The 19,841-nt window shown below is 53.1% G+C and overlaps 1 protein-coding gene across 2 annotated transcripts in view; it reads right to left on the bottom strand.

Moving 5' to 3' along the window:
• Positions 1-15,373, bottom strand: part of COL2A1 (collagen type II alpha 1 chain) — a gene marked incomplete at its 5' end in the record, with an annotated part of 31,063 nt that extends 15,690 nt beyond the window's left edge. Inside the window, 18 exons of one of the 2 annotated variants that reach the window (XM_081248958.1) lie at positions 215-268; positions 742-786; positions 3,441-3,494; positions 4,044-4,088; positions 4,375-4,428; positions 4,556-4,609; positions 4,987-5,040; positions 5,816-5,869; positions 7,010-7,063; positions 7,170-7,214; positions 7,847-7,924; positions 8,914-9,015; positions 9,182-9,235; positions 9,334-9,366; positions 9,468-9,500; positions 9,707-9,723; positions 11,217-11,426; positions 15,289-15,373. In XM_081248958.1, coding sequence (XP_081105084.1) covers positions 215-268; positions 742-786; positions 3,441-3,494; positions 4,044-4,088; positions 4,375-4,428; positions 4,556-4,609; positions 4,987-5,040; positions 5,816-5,869; positions 7,010-7,063; positions 7,170-7,214; positions 7,847-7,924; positions 8,914-9,015; positions 9,182-9,235; positions 9,334-9,366; positions 9,468-9,500; positions 9,707-9,723; positions 11,217-11,426; positions 15,289-15,373 — 1,125 coding nt within the window. Of the gene's footprint in view, positions 1-214; positions 269-741; positions 787-3,440; positions 3,495-4,043; positions 4,089-4,374; positions 4,429-4,555; positions 4,610-4,986; positions 5,041-5,815; positions 5,870-7,009; positions 7,064-7,169; positions 7,215-7,846; positions 7,925-8,913; positions 9,016-9,181; positions 9,236-9,333; positions 9,367-9,467; positions 9,501-9,706; positions 9,724-11,216; positions 11,427-15,253 lie in introns of both variants that reach the window. The other variant, XM_081248959.1, reaches the window with a different exon arrangement.
• Between the last annotated feature and the right edge of the window lie 4,468 nt (positions 15,374-19,841).

The raw sequence follows: 19,841 nt of genomic DNA, 5'->3' as shown, positions 1-19,841 counted from the left end.
CCAGCTTTTTATCATTCCATCTTACTTTCCCTTCCAGCTGGTGACTCTGCCAAGTGCCTGGCGTTTTCCTCGTTTTCCGTGGAGGGCGGAGGTGGGGAGGGGGTGGGGGACATGCCTCCAAAGGGAAGGGGGCGGGGAAGGGGGTCATCCAGGGGGCAGTCAGCAAGGGCTACGGGCAAAGCGGGGTTCCTGACACAACGGGCAGGACACGCACCTTGGCACCAGGAGCACCGGGGAAGCCAGGACCGCCAGCAGGACCCACGGGACCCTGGAGGAAGCAAGTGCATGGAGAGGTGAATGCTGATTCGGGGCAGACTCTCTCCAGCCTCCAGAGTGAGACCCCCCCCACCCCACGCCTCACATGCCGTCCCACCTTTGTACCGATATCGCCCTACATCCACTGTGGCCGAAAGTCCCTGGGTGAAAACTGCCCCCATTGCCAGTGTCCCCAAGCCTGGCTTCACAAGGCAAAGCAGGCTTCTGACTAAATACACGGTGAGAAGCAGGTGATTCTTTCACCTCCCTCTCTATCCCTCCTCAAGAAAACTACCGAAAGGGTGGCTGAGAAAAATGACCCGCTGCGTCAAAGCTTGTTCAACATGCTCTTGCAGTAATGAAAAATTATTTCTCCTCCTTTCCGGTAGAAGCCAGAGCATGGCCTGTGTACTGAGTAAACACTGCAACTTCATTGGGCTGCTGACTGGGACGCAGGTAGACCTGCCGGGGCTGAAGCGAACTTACCGGAGGCCCTGCAGGGCCGGGTTGCCCATCGTTGCCCCGAGCACCCTGCGAGCGAGAAGGAAGCAGCCACCGTCAGAGGCGCGCACACGTCCACTCCCTCCCTGCCTCAGCCCACCCCCATGGTACCCCAGGGCTGAGCAGGAGGATGGCAGGTCCTCCAAGGCGGCTGGGAGAACCGGGAGGGCAGTGGGCTTGTTCTCAGCTTAACAAAGCCTGGGTAATTTTCCAGCTATTTCATCATTTCTTTTTTTTTTTCTTTTTTTTTTTGCGGTATGCGGGTCTCTCACTGCTGTGGCCTTTCTCGTTGCGGAGCACAGGCTCCGGACGCGCAGGCTCAGTGGCCATGGCTCACGGGCCCAGCCGCTCCGCGGCATGTGGGATCTTCCCAGACCGGGGCGCGAACCCGTGTCCCCTGCATCGGCAGGCGGACTCTCAACCACTGCGCCACCAGGGAAGCCCTGTTTCATCATTTCTTAAACTTCCGTTTAGAACCCAAGTATCCCTAACTTCAAGGCTGAGTTATCATTTAAAGATTCGGTGAACTGGGCCAAAGGAGAACGAAACAGCCAAGCATCGACCCTGACTGAGTGCTTCCTGCCTGTTACATCAGGAAGCAGTCTCCGGACTTGGGTAACCTCCCTGGTTAAGGCTTGGTTAACTCCAGGATCTGCGCCCCGCCATCCTCCAACCCATAAAATCACCTGCTTCTATGGAAAACAGAGAAGCTGCAGGACATCTGCCAGCAGCCCAGGAAGAAGCTCTGTGATGGGGACAGGGCACTGGGCACAGTCCGAGGACCACATCTGCCCCAAGGCTTCCTTCACAGAAAGGCAAGGCTGCCGGCATTTCCTCTACAGGCCTTGCCCTTTGAGGGTTTTCTCCTGGCTTTGTGGTGAGCACCCCTAGTGCCTCTCTCAAGGCCCCTCAAGGCCCAGGGGACCGTTAGGCTAGGTGGAGCTGGGCCTGGCACCTGGTCCTTGGAGGACCTCGGCTGGGCCCCGTCTGCCTGCCTCTGCCTCTCCTCGGAAGCTGAAGAAGGATGAAGAAGCTCCTGTTTTAAAGAAGACTCAACTCTTCCTCCTGGCTATGGTCCATTTCTCCTGAGACTCTCCCCGTTGGCATTAAACAGGGAAACAAGAGAAGACTTAACAGAAGAAAATGTCACAGGGAACATAAAGCCTCAGCACTGGCCAGAGCCCCTTCTGGACTAGGCTGGCCACTTCGAGAAGCACCCACCCTGGCTGCGAGTGAGGGGGAGCTGCAGTGCTGCCCGAGAGGCCAGAGCTGGGCGGGCATCCAGGGTTCCTCCTGCAGCAAGGCTGGGGAGTGGGCACCGTCTGGCACAAGGTGGGGGGCACGTGAAAACAGCAGGCAGAGGCCAACCCAGCCCAGTCCCTGGCCAGGCCTTGAACCCCGGCCTGTGCTTGGAACTACGTGACATTGTCAATCTTCTATGCCTAATCTTGTGCACACCCGGCCAGCCTGACTACCACGGGGACAGGAATCAGCGAGGAGGAGCAAGAAGCAGGGTCTGCTGTGCCCGGGAAGGAGGGAAAACAGGGATGCAGCTCATCTGTGCCCCTCACGGAGTGTGGCCACCATGGCCCCCACAAGCCAGGTCTTGACAACCTGCCGAAATCGCAGTGTTTCTCGGCAGGTCCAGCGCTCTCTAATCCCCTCACACAAAGCGACCCGGGGACAAGCCACTTCAACAGCTCTGGCTGACAAATGGGGGTCGAGGCTGCTTGGTATTTCACTGACCTGCTTTTGAGGGAAATTTCTGCCAAAACAGATATATTATCTGGAAAGCAGTAAAACTGAGGGAAGCTGATTTACTTTGGCCGGTCCTGCAAGGACCCGTGAGGAGGGGCCTCAGAGCTTGGGTGGCTGGGTGTGAAATCAACAAGAGAGCATAATCTTTCTTAAACACAGCTTTCATCGCATCACTCGCCTGACCAGGCGCCCACAAGGGCTCTCGATTGCTAAGGGATCAGAGCTAAACACCTGCACCCTCCACCATGGCAAATCCCCGTGCTCTTAACTTCCCCCATTAACAAGAGGCCACCAGAGTCTGAGGCTGCAAAGTATAGTTTGTCTTAAGCTATTTAACCGTTCGGTGCCTCGGTTTCTTCTCCTCTAAAAGGGGGAGGACAATAGAATCTACCTCACAGGATATGAGGGAAGATTGGAGGAGACTAAGCATCTCAGGTATTAAACAGAGGGAGTGCCCGTGAAGCGGTGGCCACTGGTATATCATAGTGTCACCAGCAGGGCACCAATGTCAAGTATGTGAGCTGACCCTGGACTGTTAATACTTTTCTAGGGCAGCATCTGAGCAACCAGAAAGAACAAAAAGGAGCACAGTACTCTAGCCAATTAGAGTCTGTCCATAAATGCGAACGGGATTGACGGGGAGCAGGTGGGGCTGTTGAGGGGATTACCTGAATAATCGAGGCTGGTTAAGGACACTCCTGCCCTTACCACCCAGCCCTCCCATGGCCCACTCCCAGTCCTCTGACTGCAGACCCAGCCTGGGAATTTGGGACGGGCACACTAGAGTGAATCCTCACGGGAGGATGATGCTCTCTACACCTCGCAGGGTTGCTCTGAGGGTCAGGCAGAATAACCCTGAATGCAAGTGCCTCGTAAACTTGAAAGCGCTGGACAAATGGTGGCTCCTGATCTTGTCAATTACTCACCGCAGCGCCAGCAGGGCCAGTCCGTCCTCTCTCACCAGGCAGGCCACGGGGACCCTGGAACACACACCAGGACAGCACAAGCATGAGTTCACTCAAGGACACTCTGCACCATCATTTAACCTGCAGGCCCTTCCTGGACACCTGAGGGGAGGGAGCGTGCAGTGCCCAGGAGGCAAAGGTGTGGATGCCCCTGACCTCACCTTCCTGATTCAGGATGCTCCTATCACACCAAAGGTTCTTCTGCCATGGCAGAGCACACAGGTGTGCCTGTGGTTACCTACTGGGAGCCCTGTTCGAGGTACATCTTGCTTCTTGCAATAGATGAGCTCCCAAAAGTGTTGAAAATAAACGAAATTTGTAAAAATTGAAGCACACCTCAAGTGTGCTAACAGGGATATTTCAAGGAAATGTTGGTGAAACCTTGACCAAATCATCTCCTTGGTACATTTTGCCGTTTGCTCATAATCAGATCAATCTACAAAATTGAGTATCTACTTTGCATAAAGGGAGCCATGGCATTTACGGTGAAGCCACCTGCCAGGCTTTAGAAGGCATCTGAAGAGTGTCTGGAGAGGCCCTCCCGGGGGCAATGCTCATACTCACCATTGGGCCTGGAGAACCGTTCTCTCCTGGGGAACCACTCTCACCCTGGAAAACAGAGGCCGAGGGTCAGTGACTGGGACCCCAGTGCTATAGCCCCCAGACAACTCCCACGGAAGAAGCCGAAAGCCCTGGTCATCTCAGCTAGCACTGACACCCCCAAACTTTAGTTCTGTGAGGGACAATTCCCAGAGCTCTCCAGAACTGCCGTTTGTACATTAGGACGTAGGACTGGTTGTCCTAATCCAAGCTGTCCAGATGTCCTAACTCCACTGAGCTCAGTAGCATCTCCTCATTGTCCGTCCCCCATCCTTGTGTGCTTCTTGGTCCTTACCTTCACACCTGGAGCACCAGCTTCTCCCTTAGCACCATCTAGACCTGGGTAACCCTACGGGACAAGAGAAGACATTCAATCGCACTTCTGGGGAAGCCAAATAGGAAGATTCATGTCCTCAAAAGCTTTTTCCTCCCTTGGCCAATCCCTTCTTTCCAACACCCTCACCCATGATACTTACTCTGTGACCTTTGACACCAGGAAGGCCTGGGGTTCCTGGGAAGCCGCGAGCACCCTGCAATCCAAAGAAGAGATTCTCAGGGCACCAAGCAGAACCGGATCAAGAAAGCCCTGGGCTGCTACAGAGCCCTCAGAGCCAGGGAGCAGTGGAAGCCCAGCACTGGGACCATCTTTCAGTCAATCCCAGAATCCCCCTCACTGGGCCTCACCCCATCTTATGCAAAGTGCGTATGAACAACTGCCAGCCTCCCAGGGCCCATGCTAGGATCAGAGACATGGTCATCAGCATGAAGGTGTGATGTACGTGGAGACTGCTGGCATTTTAGGAGTGAGCTAACGGAACTGGATGAGCTGGGCGGGAGGCCACTGCCTTGGCTGCAAGGAGGGAGACTCTGGGAATGATGTTGGAGGCTGGGGAAGGTGGGGCTTTACCTGAGGACCAGGAAGCCCTCTCTCGCCAGGTTTTCCAGCCTTTCCAGCTTCACCCTGAAGGGGGAGAGATGAACCTCAGCTTCCTCAGAAGACACGTTAGCACAGCTGGTACACTCCAGAGCACCGTCTCTCCTCCCAGCCCGCCATGCCTTTGCCCACCTGCTTCCTCATCTCCACCCGCCTCCTTCAGGCCCCAGACTTCCCCAAATGCCTTCCCTGGGTCACCGTGTCTTCTCTCACACAGCTGCCTGCGCCCTGGGCAAGCTCCTCCGTCCCCAACCCCACGGCCTCCAGCCTCCCCTGGTGGACTCCCTGTCTCCTCTCATAGGCGCTGCTGACTGGCCTAGGGCCCCCTAACCTCAGAGACTTTCACTGCCTAATGGGATTCACAGTGCCAACTCTTGTCTCTTCCCTTTGTTTGCATCCCTTGCAGACATCCTGACTCAGGCTGAGCTTTTCCTAACTCATTTACAATTAAGATAACGTTGAGTGTTTCTTTCTTTGTTTTTCCTTCTCTACATCTTTCCCCTTGTGTTTTCCCTCTCCCTTCTCTCACTTCTCAATTTCCCTTCCAGGAGTTAATGATGTTTTAATTATTTCCCTTCCCAGTGGGTCCAAAGCAGTCCCCAAGGCAATTGCAAGCTAAGTTGCCAGTGGAAATGTGGACAGTGGGCGGAGTCCGAGTCTCCAACAGACCAGCTCTGCCCCTCAGGTTGCCTCCCCCTTGGGTCAGGCCGAGGGTGCCTCTCTCTGTATCACTGCCCAGCACCCCCTCTCTGGGCCCTTTCAAGTGAGGCGGCCACTTGTTTGACTCCTCAGGTGTACTCACATCGTCACCAGGTTTTCCAGGGGGGCCAGAAGGACCGCGGGGACCCATGGGACCCTACGAACGAAATAGGAGAGTTTAAGAGATGGTTGGAGGGGGAAGATACCTAATCAGTGGACAAAATTTGGGGATTGCAGCTTTTGGAAGCTAGTTCCTCTATAAGGAAAAAATGATGGAAGAACCCTGGGACCTCCCTGGCAGTCCAGTGGTTCAGACTCCATGCTTCCAATGCAGGGGTTGTGGCTTTGCTCCCTGGTCAGGGAACTAAGATCCCCCATGCAGGCAGGCTGCGTGGCTTGGCCAACATATTCAACTGCACTCCAAATAAAAAAAAAGATGGGGGGCTTCCCTGGTGGCGCAGTGGCTGAGAGTCCGCCTGCCGATGCAGGGGACACGGGTTCGTGCCCCGGTCCGGGAGGATCCCACATGCCGCGGAGCGGCTGGGCCTGTGGGTCGTGGCCGCTGAGCCTGCGCGTCCGGAGCCCGTGCTCCGCAACGGGAGAGGCCACACCAGTGGGAGGCCCGCATACCGCAAAAAAAAAAAAAAAAAAAAAAAAAAAAAAAGATGGGGCTTCCCTGGTGGCACAGTGGTTGAGAATCTGCCTGCCGATGCAGGGGACACGGGTTCAAGCCCTGGTCTGGGAAGACCCCACGTGCCGCGGGGCAACTAGGCCCGTGCGCCACAACTACAGAGCCTGCGCGTCTGGAGCTTGTGCTCCGCAAGGAGAGGCCGCGATAGTGAGAGGCCCGCGCACTGCAATGAAGAGTGGTCCCCACTTGCCACAGCTAGGGGAAGCCCTCGCACAGAAACGAAGACCCAACACAGCAAAAATAAATAAATTAATTAATAAACTCCTACCCCCAACATCTTCTTTAAAAAAAAAAAAAAAAAAAAGATGGAAGAACCCACTTTGTGCTGAGAGAGAGCAGAGGCACAGAGCAGATCATAGTGGGAGGCAGTGGACAGCACGGGCCAGGGGTGACCCAGAAAAAGGACCGAGATGACAGAGTCCTGGGTGGTTCTTGCCACATCTGGCTCTCTGTTCCCCCAGAGCTAAGAGGGGACACCTGGGTTTCCTTTGAGCCCTCCACCGTGGAAAGTGCTGGGCAGAGCCCGGGAGGCGACAGGATCGGGGTCGGAGTGGTACATCATTGGAAGCTCCCCCCCAGGAGGGCAGGGCCCACGGAGGTACTCACAGCAACGCCGGGTTCCCCAGGTTCACCAGGATTGCCTTGAAATCCTTGAGGTCCCTAAAAGGTAAAGTGAGGACACCAGGTTGGCCCCCCGCAAACTGACATTAGAGGGCTTGAAAGCATCTGTGTCTCCACCTTCCAAAAGGAAAGACCCAGTACTTACGGGAGCACCAGCAGGGCCTGGAGGTCCCCGAGGTCCCATGGGGCCCTGCATTGGAACAGAAAATGAGGAGCTTTACTGGAAATGCTTCACCCACAGCCTCCAGGGTGCCACCTCCTCCCAGCCAACAGCCCAGACAAAGGACAAGGAGTTACTCTGTGAGCAGGGGGCCAGCAGTGGCTGCCCCCTCTCATTTCCCACTCCCCTCGCAACAATCTATTTTTATTTATAGGTATCATTTGGACAGAGAAGCTGGCCTTGCTTTCCCCTGGACAGCAGCCATGTTTACTAAAGTCTGAGTTTCATTTAGCATGTGCCAAGTGGGAGCTGCAGGGCTGAGATTTCCTGCTGGAAGTCTTGTGGATGCTGGAGAGCAGTGGCTGCTGCCTGCATTCTTCAGTTCTCATTCCAGGAGCAATAGCAACTGGCCTTCTGACAGATCAGCCTATATGCCTCTCTCCATCCTCATTCTTCTTAGTCACTCCAGTGCATCATTAAAACTGGCATCCATCGCCGTTAAAACCCAAATGCTTTGGGCTAGCTAAATGGGAGGTTACGTAACTGCTGGGGAAGAGCTGCTCTAAGCAATTACCTGTAAAGTGAGGTTGTCAGAGTCCCTGGCTCTGCTAAGGGCCACCTCCTGCCATTCTGGCTGCAAAGAACTGGTGTTTTTTTCTTACCATTGGTCCCTGCATTACTCCCAACTGGGCGCCACCAGCCTTCTCATCAAATCCTCCAGCCATCTGAGCAGCAAAGTTCTGCAAATAAACCCAACAAAGGTAAAAGCTTGAGAGGCCCTGTGCTTTTCCTACTTGGCCAGGTAAGCTATATCTGGATAGCAAATACTCTATTTAGATAAATTCTAATTGTTGGAGACGAACCTAGCATTGATCTGAATCACTAATGATTCCGGAAAAATAGTTCTGGAAATGGGTTATTAGATGACAGTGGCATAGTCATTCCCCTGGGAGATGAAGTGTTATTTGGAAGAGTATCCATTACTTGCATTTCATTTTATAAGTTTTTTAAAAAAATTCTAAGATATTAAATACATTATTTAATATAAATTGAGAAATATAACTAAAAATATCACTTTTAAAGTTTCTTTTTTTTCTTTTCCAAGACTTTAATGCCCAGCAAAAGACTAAAATGAACAGTCTTGAAATATTTTAGCAGGGGATGTAGTAGGCATCTATGAACCATTCAAGTTTAAAAATTTAAATCATAGCAAACATCAAAATGGCAAACCTGCAAAAACTGGGCAATAATATAATTTGTTGATTGGTTTGATTCCAAAAATGACTTTAGCCACACACCTTCACTCAGTGGGGCTCTTTCATGAGACTAAATAATTGCTTGGAATGTACTTGGCAAAGATGAAGATTCAATGTCTTCCAAGGACAGCGGTCACTCTTCTTCCAGGGAACTACAAATGCCCAGTCATCCTCTCCCCCAAGCCCCACACCCACTCCCAAGAATCAGCCACACAGTACAGATGCCAGGAAGCCAGGTAACCGAAGACTTGCTTTGCAGAAACCCAGTGAGTGAAAAAAGTCATCCCTTAGCGCCACAGTCTCATGCCTACTATGTGGTTCCACTAAATTACAGGCCTGGGGGAGAAGCCCATGGACAGGCTGTGTACACACTGTTGGCAGCCCTGGGAGCCAGCCAGGTGAGTGTGACTAGCAATTTAGAAGGCACGCTTCTGGAGGGACAGCCTGAAGGAAGGGGACATGAGGATACTTACTCCACCAAGACCAGGGGGGCCAGGGGGGCCAGGAGGGCCAGGGGGGCCAGGGTTTCCAGGGGTCCCAGGCTCTCCATCTCTGCCACGAGGTCCAGGAGCACCCTTGGCAGAAAGAGAAAAAGGCCCCAGTGAGAAGCAGTGTTTATGCGAGAAGCATCTGTCTACAGGCTGCCCTTGAGGAGGTAGGTGGTCAGTCATCTGGCGGGGGGGGGAGCTTAGAGAACCTTGGCAGTCCACAAGGGTCAGACAGCATTGTTTCTCTACTCACTTTTTCACCTTTGTCACCACGATCACCTCTGGGTCCTTGTTCACCTGCAGGTCCCTGAAAATGAAGAAAATATTGAGATGACAGCAAGACCAGGGGCCTGCAGTTCAGTAACTCAAGGAAGACACGGAGGAAGGGTTTTCTCCCTTTCTTACCTGAGGCCCAGGAGGTCCTTTGGGTCCTACAACCTGTGATAGAGAGACCCACAAGATGGCAAGTTAGAGGGAACCTCAAGGAAATGACCCAGTTAGAGCAGTAGATGCAACACGGGAGTATAATGCGTACTTACATCCTTGATGTCTCCAGGTTCTCCTTTCTGTCCCTGAAACATGAAACACTGTCAGGATTGAGCCGAGCAAGCCCACCAAGCCCCAAGCACAAAACCTTGCCCAGGAGCCCTTGCATCGAGATGCCCCCTGAAACAGATCCCTGTTGATGTCTAAAGACAGGCTGAATGAGCACAGCACTGCTTCTAAAGAAGGAAATATAAAGGCAAATGAAAGAGCAAAAAACAACAAAAATCCTCACCTTTGGTCCTGGTTGCCCTGCAAATGGAAAAAATAGAGAAGGAAAATGTAAGATCCATGAGATGGATACGTATAACTTCTTGTCACTTAGACACTCTTTAACGGATCAAACAAAGAAAGGGACACAACCAGGGAATGAGGCAGCTTCCTGTTACTCCACTGAACCCCTCTGTTGGGGTGTTAGGGTCACTGGGGTCCTGGAGTTGCTGAGGTCCCATGAGGAATGGAGATGATCCAGACTTTGTTATTCAAAAGGCAGTCAGCATGCACAAGAATGGAGTAGGGGTGGTACAAAGAGAAAATGAAGAATTCAAGATCTAATCAGCCGCCAAGAAAGAAAGCACCCGAAACTGAGAAACTGAGAGGTTCAGTCCCTTCTCTTCCTCACAGGGTAAGAAGCCCCTCCATAGCCCCAGCGCCACCCCCCCACCAACCTCCTCCACCCCAGAAGAAGAGTTAGGTAGTTGGAAAGTTCTTACATTCAAGCTGGATCTCCGTGAAGCAAGCACAAAAAAAACAGCAGAGCACAGGAGTTACAGAGGGCATTGGAGCCAGTGTCACCCCCGCCAGTGTCACCCCGAGTCAGTAACCCCTTCCCCCTTTGTAGCAGCGAAGTAGTAAAGGTGATCAACGCTTCACTCACACAGGTCCCCTCAGAAATGATCTGGGAATCTGGACCATCAAAGCAGCTTCCCCAAGCAGCTTTCCAGGGTGGGTGAAGTGTTAAGGAAAGGCAACTGCTCGCTTCCCTTTCAATTGTCTTCTCTACTTGAGCAGGAAGGGAAAAGTGAGGGCCACCCAAGAGGCCTAGATGTGTGTCCCCAGCCACCCTACAGGGAGATAGGGCATGTGTTCCAGAGCTGAGGAGGGGTCACCTGCACACCCACCAGCCCTGGCTCCAGCTGGGAGCTAACAACCCACCAGAGTGCAGGCACACGGGGCTCTGTCACGGCCCCATCTCTGCCCTTCTCCTAGGAACTTGCTTCTTAACTGGCAGTCAACGCCAACAGAGGCAAAACCAAAAGGAAACTGCCACCAGTGGTCCATATTTCAAGAAGGGGGCCTGCCCTCTCTGTCTGCCCGCTGGCCAGCAGAGCTCGCTCCACGCTGAAGACCATATATTTGAGGCCTTCTACAGAGAAGCCAAGGTGTGGGTACTGGAGGAGGAGTTAGTCTGCGGTTTGGCCGGAAGGAGCACTGGATCTCCACGGTGGCTCTAGGGACCTGCAGAGGTGATTCCAGTGTTGATACTTGTGTGGAATCACCTCTGTTCTCCATGTCTTGGAAGCGTAGTTTTTGGAGGTGTTGGGTGAGGAAGGACCCCTCTAGTGTGGCAGGCTCACTCAGTGTCAACCTGCAAGCGAGAAATGGCCTTTCCTTTCAGCCTCAGCTGCTGGGATCCCATGGATAACCAGCCCCTCCGCTTCGCAGAGATGGCCGGCATCCATGGCAGGGCATTTGCTGCCCCTGCAAGTAATTTATTTATATGGAACAGGAAATAAATAAATTACGACCACTGGCAGTGGTGAGGTCAGTTGAGCAGATGGGGCAGCACTCTCCGAAGGGGGTCTCGGGGCTGAGGCAGTCTTTCATGTCTTCACAGATTATGTCGTCGCAGAGGACAGTCCCAGTGTCACAGACACAGATCCGGCAGGGCTCGGGCTTCCACACATCCTTATCGTTATACCTCTGCCCGTCCTGCACACAGCTGCCAGCCTTCTCTGCACCGGGGGTGGGGCAGGGGAAGCAGACAGCCGAGGGAAGGAGGGGGTGAGGAGTCAGAAGGGAAAAAGAGAAAGAGGTTGCAAGTCAACTTGACATAATTCAAATGCTGAAGAAGGTGGGCCACTCGAACACAGAGAACTTGAAGATGGCTTTTCTAAGACGTCATTCATTCTTCCACGGAGCCAACAAACATTTATTGTGTGCCCTGCACTCTGCTGTCTATTCACCAGTGGAAATCCTGGCCCAGCAGGGAAGGCGAGGGGGACTGACTATGCCGTACTGTCTTCAGGCATTTGCTAAATACAACTGACAGCTAAAATTTAGAAGGCGTGCAGAGAATTCTACCCACAAAAAATTAGACTCTGCAAAGAGCCAGGCTCCAAAAGTGATATATGAGGGTGAGGTGTGTGTGAAAGGAGGAGCTGTTACAATTAGGATCTTCTTCCATTCTTTAAATCATATTAGGATTAGGACCAATTTGGGGAGGGGCATAGGCCCAGTTAAACAATACACCTGGGACCCAAGGGTATAACAAAATGCCCTGGGAGGCAAGCAGGGCCAAAGAACCCCGCCCCGCTGCCGGTGCTGACCTCCAGCTGTAGCCCTCTCTGGAGAGACCCTGCTTCCATCTGCAGACAACAGCCCAGCTTGGAGGAAGGGGGGTGTGGAGGGGGGCTTTGAATGCCTGGTCCGGGCTAAGATTAGCCAGTCCAGGCCTGGCCTCCTCCAGGAACGCAGACCAAGAACGGCATGCACTAGTCCCTCTCCACAAGCGGCCTGCCTTCCGGAATTCGCCCTGCAAACGAAGCCTGTGCTGACAAGAGCGCTCCGGAGAGCGCCAAGCGCGGCCGAGCCCGCGCCACGTGCCGGGGAGCGCCCAGTGCTGTTTTTCTCATCAAAATCCCCAAAGCCCTGGCGACTGCGGGAGTTGAATAATAGGAAAGGGCCACAAACCAGGTGGGCGGAGAGAGAAACGGCCCGCCCCGTGCTCTTTAAGGAGACTGAAAGATAAATCTTTTTCTGTCTTTTTTTTTTTCACTAGAAAAACTCCACCCAGCCTTTAGGCGAGATAATCACGGGGAAGGGGCGGGCAGAGGGAGCCTAGGGTATATACAGTTGTTGCTGGGGCGCACGCACCGCTATAAATAGGTGGAGCTGTAGAAAGCGAGCGGCGGGGGAGCGACTGGAAGAACCCCCCCCCACACACACACACACCCAAGAGGGGCCGTGGGGGAAGAGAGTAAAGTGCTGGGAGAGCGGGGTGCACCCTGAAGGCGTATCAGATTTCCGTTGGAAGGGTGGCCGGGGATGAGCGGGCGCAGGGGCGGGGCCGCAGCGCTGGGCGTGAGAGCCGTCGGGTGACTCTTTGTGGCTGCGGCTCTGGACACGGCTCGCCCACAGACACTGGGAGGGTGAAAAGTGGGATTAAATGACTGCCCCAGAAAGGAGCCAGCGCCGTAACCGGATCCCCTAGGTGTGGACGGAGGAGCCCAGCGCCACCATAATTGCTGCTCGAAACGGCTGCCGATAGCATCCCGGCGCGCCTGATCGGGTTCCCCTCATTACCGCAGCGCCACATAAGTGATTCTTTGTAGCAGGCCAATTAAAAAGTTACCTCTTTCGGGGAACTGTTTTGCTTCGCAGCCGCTTTGCGCAGGGCTGGAGCCCGGGAGGTGTCGGCGGGCGGGCACAGGGGAGCATTGTGGGAGAGGGGGTCGGGGAGTCCTGGGGAACCCACCGGACCTCGTCTGTCATGAATGCGGCTTTTCTCGAGTGCACACAGAGCCCGATTCACAGGTCTCCGCAAGGAACCAGTTTAAATAAATACGGGCAGCGTTTCAGCCCCATCTGGAAGCCATCGCTGCCAATCTCCCAACGCAAACAAGCCTCACAATGGAGGATTGAGGTCTCTCCCCTGAGCCGAGGGGCACATTCAGAGACGAGGGCTGTGAAATGCAGATGTGGGTCAAAGACGCCGCAGCCAATAAGTTTCTCAAACTTGTGGAAAGATGGGGAGGAGGGGCGTGCCAGAGTTCTAGGTTTCTGACATTCCTGATGTCCACGCAGACTGCGTCTTTCCCCACGTCACATCTTTGGGTCCGCTGACCCAGGGGAGGAGGGTACGGAGCCGGGATGCGCCAGGGTGCAAAGTCAGCGGCTCCAAAGCACTCCCTCTGGGGAGGAGGAGGAACGACTGGAAGATTTAGGCCCAAGAAACTGTGGAATTCACTGCCTCCTGGGAAGGCTGCGGCGCTGAGACGCTCTGCCACTTAAGTGAGAGCCTCTAATACCAGATGGAGAACTGGGGAATTATTTTAGAGTCACCTAGCTAATTCCACTGCGCACTGAGGCAGAGGTCAGTCAAGAAGACAGTTTTGTGAGTGTGTGCATGCAAATTTAGGACAAATATATAGTCAGTCCGAGCTGGGGCCACTTATAGACGCACCGTATTCCAACAAGTACCCGGGAGTGGGCCTCCAGTTTAGTGCACCATCCGACCGCCTGGCCAAAATCTCCTGCCCGGGGCTCCTTGCAGCTGCACCGCAGGCCCCAGTCCTGACCCTGTCCCGGTCAACCACCCTAATGAATGGAGAGTCCTTCTGGGTCTGCAGCCTTCTAAACTGTGGAGATAGCCTAGTGGCAGACGAGACTGCAGACAGCCTCGTCGGCAGACGGACTTTGATTTCCATTACTCCCCCAGCCAAAAAATTTCCCCTGCGATTGATTTACAATTTGTAACATACAAAGACAGGGCTGGAATCCCAGCCGTCGGAAACGTGCCCAAACACGTGGGAAAAAAAAATAACTTCTCTACCTAATACACTTTCCAGGCTTCATTTGTCCTAAATATAATCCCAGACAGTGGGACTTCACCAAAGGAGGCGATGGAAAGGTGCGGTTCGAACCTCCTTTGGACCAGAGTGTAAAACTGCCATCTCTAGCTATATTCGGTTGAAATTGTTATAGCAATAGACCAACCGTGTCTCCTTCCTCTGCTACACACACACACACACACACACACACACACACACGCACACACACCTGGCAGAGCCTCAGTTCCAGAAACTTTTAGAAAAGTAACTCATTGTAGTACCTGGGCGGGGGTGGGGGTGTTAGGGGGGAAGACGGCGGGGAGGGGGCGCTATTTTCCTGGGCGTTTGAAAAGCACGGTCTGGTTGGAATGTTATCGCCTTTCAGATGGCCTCTCCTACCGGGAAGTTTCTGTATCCTTTCGAGGCAAGGGGAAAGCCGAGATGCGAAGAGGGCTGCACTTTGCTCCTGGGCCAGCCGTGAGGGGGAGGAAACCCTCGAGAGGCGATGAGGTCTCAGAGTGTCTCTCCGAAGCCCTTCTTTGTGGCCTCGGATTTCAGCCCACCAGTTTCAGAGCATCTCCTTTGTCTAACTTCCCTTTGAACCCCCAGGCACCAACCCCTGGACACTCCTGGGCCGTCAACCCCTTGGCGCTTGCTCGCTCCTTTGCTCGCGCTCTTTCTCTCCTACTTTTCCTAAGCTCGATGGGCCGCAACCTGTTTTGCTGAACTCTGAGTGCTTCGGAAAGCCAAGTTGTGTGCGTGTGCGCCTAATTATCAAAGCTGGTGGGAAAGAGCGCGCTTAAAATCTGTGCGCAAACCTCGGACCCGACGCTTTGCTTGTTTAGTATTCCTTTGCAACGCAGGGACCTGCAAATGCCTCCAACCACGACCGGCACGGAGGACTCTCGGACAGAGCCCCTGACTTGCAGAACTCCGCTCGATGAGCTTCTGCGCATCCGCAGGCTCCAGAGCGCGAGAGGGCCAGGGAAGAGGATGCGGAGGGACGGCACAGAAGGGTGGCAGGCAGGGGCTGTGGGCAACTTACGGACATCCTGGCCGTGACACCGAAGGACAGCGGCGACGAGCAGCGTCAGCAGCACCAGCGTCTGGGGAGCCCCGAGGCGGATCATGGCTCACCGCGGGGCCTGGCGGAGCCGGGCCCGGGCGGAGCGCAGCGAGGCGGCAGGAGCACGGCGTAGGTCCGGGTCTCTACCGCGCCCTCATGCAGGAGGCCCCTCGGAGCAGGAGGAGGAGGCAGGAGATCCGGCAGCCCAGCAGCGCTCTGCGTCTTCTCTCCGCCTCGGCGCCCGTTATATGCGCCCGGCCCCACTCGAGGCTGGAGAACTCGCCCAAACCGCGGGCCGCCCCCGGCCCCCCGCGGGGTTGTAACCTGAGACCCCGCCCCCGGAGCCCGCCCGGGCCCAGCCAGAGCCCGCACCTGCCCGGGCCGGACCCCCCTCTCCGCTAGCCCTGCTTCCCGCCCCCCACCCCTAGTATGCCGAGTGGCCTGATCGGGCGGGGCGCAGAGACGGCCCCTGTACTCCCCTCCACCCGGGGCTGCGGCGCTGCCCTCTCCGACCACAGGCGGGAAGGGGGGCCTCCGGCCCCTCCCCTCGGAGTTCTGCCCGGATTGGAGGGGCGGGGGGTGTTTGCAGAGGCGCAGGCTGCGAGCCCTAGACCGTGGACGGAAAAGACTTGGGAAGGAGGAGGGGAAGCGGTAGAAAGGAGCAGCGGGGGAGGGAGAGAGGGGGCATCGCGTTGGGACCTTGGGCGGGAGGCGAGGGGAAGGGCGCAGGGGGAGCCCACGAAGTAACTGGAGCCCTAAATCTTGGAGACTGGCAAGCAGGGCCAAGTTTGGGGGCGTCGTCCCGACCTATCTTCTAGCAGCTTCTCGAGGGGCACCTGGCCCCTGGGCTCCCACCTGGAGGTTCAGAACGACAGCCCCCCAACCCCTCCCCCATCCAACTATGCGATGAATGAGCCTCGTCTGGAACCTCAGCAGGCGCTGACCCGAGCCGAGCGCCAGGAAAGGGGCCGGCGTGTTACAGCACAGAGGGAGACCTGTGTGAAGGTGTGGAGGGCGGCGTCCGACCCTGGGGAGGGGGCTCGAGGAGACAGAGAGGACCGAGGGAGGCGAGACTAAACCGTACGCGCGGCCGAGGTGGGGGACTGTCTAGTTCCAGGCTCAAACTCGGTGTCTGCTCTTCCTGGCCGGGGTCCGGGAGTCCCGGGGGGCAGGGGGTGGGGGAGTGGGCGCTGCCGGCTGGGATTGAGCAGCTCTGGCCAGGGACGGTGGGCCACTACTGTAGCCCTGGCCAGGGAGGGAGGAGGCTGCTCCAGCTGGACCGGGTTCTGTGAGCCAGAGGAGAAGCCAAAATTCCCTAGGTGGCCCCCTGGCCCTCACTTCCCACCTCATCTCACCTTCCCCGGTGAGCGCCCTTCTGGCACCTTGGCCCAAATGCTGCCTTGGAGAAGGGCTCAGCTGTGCTCTCTCTTGGCTCCAGGTGTCTCCATTAATACCAGGGAGGAAAAGCCCCCAAACAGACCTTCTTCCTCTGGATGGTTTTCTATCCCTGAGGATTGTAAGGCCCCCCCCAAAAGAACTTTAGGCAAAAAGGCAAACTTTAATGCAACTCAGAATTTGGAGTTTGACTTAACCAGAAATCCCCTCCCCAGTGGTGGGGTTTCTGCAGCGCTTTCCTCCTTGAAGCTGAAGGAGCTTAGAAGCTGCTTCTCCACACAGGCCTCAGTCTTCACCCGCCTTGGGCTTTGAAGCTTCTCAGAGTAGAGCCCTGAATTCCAAGTGTGCAGAGTTTAACTTCAATGCAAGTGTGCTGGCTCGAGAGTGAAGGAACTTGCATTGTTTAAAGAAATACCACCACGCTTTGTCTAGTCTGGATGGAGGTGGGTGAAGGATTAAAGCACTGGCTCCAACTTCTCTTCTACCTGCCATGGGCCTTCCTTGGCTATTTTCCCATCCTCCTGTTCAAGACCTTAAGCTCTGAGCCTTTCCCCAGTCCCAGCTGGGAGAAGGCCAGTCTCACCCCCTGAGGTGTCCCATGCCCTGCTTGGAGCCATGGGTCCTATCTTCTCCACCTGGAAGGTAGAATGACCAAATCTCACACATTATTCAAGACCCCCTACGTTTACGCCCCCTGAGAGCCTTCTCTGATATCTCTAGAATGCAATGTCTCCCTGCCTTTCTGACTCCCTCTGACACTTATAGCCTGTATCCACAACTATATTCTAAGCTACATACTTTTTTGTGTGGTTTTCATTCCCTCCTCCCCCCCGTATTCATTGGTCTTATCTTACTAATGAGCCTAGAAGCTCCTTGGGGACAAGCACAGTTGCCTAGCACAATTTTAGGACATAGGAGGATTTAAGAAAACCCGTGTGGACTACTGCATTTAGATGCAAAATATGATTTATTTTCTGATACAAGCAATACATATTTTCAGATACAAGCAATACAATACAAGCAAATCTAGGCATTTATACAACTGACCTCAAATACAAGTGGCCATAAAAGTTCAACCAAAAAAAAGAGTTTGGGTGAAAACACTAAAATAGATGAAAAAATTGAAGCCTATTTCAAAGTGATCTGGTTCAGTGGGCAAAAATCATACCTACTTCTGTTGGTAAGTTGCTCTTGATTTCATCCTCTAACACTGCGATTCATCTTTGCAGCGAACTGTGTCTACATGTAAGAGCTCTGGAGTCTTCCCAGTAATAATGGCTCATTTGTGAATACAAAATTTAGTTCTCTACTCCCCATGGAGTGGGGGAAGATTTTTCATCAGAGATGAGAATTGACAAAAGCAAAATAAAATTTAAATTGACAAAGCCAAAATAAACTATGGAAATTATTTAAATTCTAAAGTCAACTAAATACCAGTATTAATATTTTACCCATCCATGAATCCAAACAACTACAATTAAAAAACCCCTAATTTGTGACTCAGACTGGGACTGAACCTATATGTGGGAGGCAAAGAAATCACTGATTTGGAGATTACTTACCCAGCAATCTCACTATCCAGAACATAGCCAACAAACTGAAAAGAAAGAGAAATAAACCTGTGAGCTGGGGGGAGAAGCAGCACTCAGAATCCTGGGCAGCCAGAATTTGTGTTATGTGCTAAACCTTATGCATTTTATGTGTAACAGTGTCCCTCTTATCCCGTGTCTATTAATTCATAGTTTAGATACTGCATTAATAGATAGTCATCTGACCTCACCAATTAGATGCAGAAAAATCGAGGTAAGACAGGAGAGCAGTTGATGAAACACAGGAAGAACAGCAAGAAGGGAAAATAAGACAGGAGACAGAAAAGGAACCAATAAAGAACACGGTTGCCTAGGGCCAATAGGTTAGGGGTCAATAGTCCTAAAGTCCTCAGTAGTTCCAGGGAGTATCCTGGTTTATAGCATGTGCTGCTGTCCCTGTGGTTCATATGATGAACTTAAATGTCCAATAAAATGTTAACTCAAGTTTAATATGGTCTCTTCGGGGAGACAGGGATATTTGTATTCCATTTTAGAAAGGTTTCCATTAAACATAATGAAAGTAAATGTTTGTTCACTTAATGTGGAAAACCTTATATCCTAGCAGTGTTAAATAGATGTGAAGCACTGCAATGTCTAGAACTGTAGAAGTGGAATCAAAGAGCTGCTATTTCCCCCCACTTAGTGGAAGGAAGGCATCGATGGCTAAGGATGAAGGTCCCACGTGGCCTTCATTGTTCACTTACATCTTTAAGTACGGCAGTCTTGGTAGAACAGTTAGGAATTAAACAGACACCATCAGTGTATCTACCCCAAATCAGACCAACTCAGCGAGACAGGTGGATTAAACCATTTTGTGTTGTATAAATGAAATAACTATTTCACTATTTTTCTCTCTTTTACGGGGATATTAAATTTAGACTTATAGTGGACACAGCCTTATTGGGAAAGATATTTGTAGGTAAACTGTAAAGAAAAGATCGCTTTCTCTCCCTCTACACAAATCCCATTTAAAAATAGTGATAAAGTGAGAAAGGATTCACATTCCAAAGAGGTAAGCCCCAAATATGGCAGGTGGTGAATGCACGCACTTCACACAGCCAGCCACGGTGGAGGGAGAGCCGCGCCAACTTGCTCAGCCACATTCAGCTTCTGTTGGTTGGGCTCAGTTGAGACACCTTTTCAAGATGTGTTTATGTTTTTCTTTGGCATTTTTGGGGCAGAGTAACAGGATCAGGACTGTCCAGGGTAGGGTTTCTAGATTCACGGCGTACATTCCATTTCATGGGAGCATAAATGTGTTACTATGTAGTCTCAGCACAAACAGCATTAAGAATCCAACTCTGTCTCTTCGGTCCTATCCCGGCGCCATACGCATTCCGCTTAGCGCTCATACCGAACACCCACTTCTGTATGAAATGGAGATACGGTGAGGATTAAGAGACTTTTTTGAATCTGCAGGGGAAATGAGAAAAAAAGACTGTGAAAAATGCTGCAAGCAAGGTACCCTCCTTCCTACTAAAATGCAAACCAAACAAAAACAGAAAGAACAGCATTCTGGAAGCCATACGGCAAGCTGGGGAAGGTTTC

Source organism: Mesoplodon bidens (assembly GCF_964165515.1).
Source record: "Mesoplodon bidens genome assembly, chromosome: 11".
Classification (NCBI taxonomy): Eukaryota; Metazoa; Chordata; class Mammalia; order Artiodactyla; family Ziphiidae; genus Mesoplodon; species Mesoplodon bidens.
Note: the sequence above shows the minus strand (reverse complement) of the source record. Positions and strands in the feature narration are given on the sequence as shown.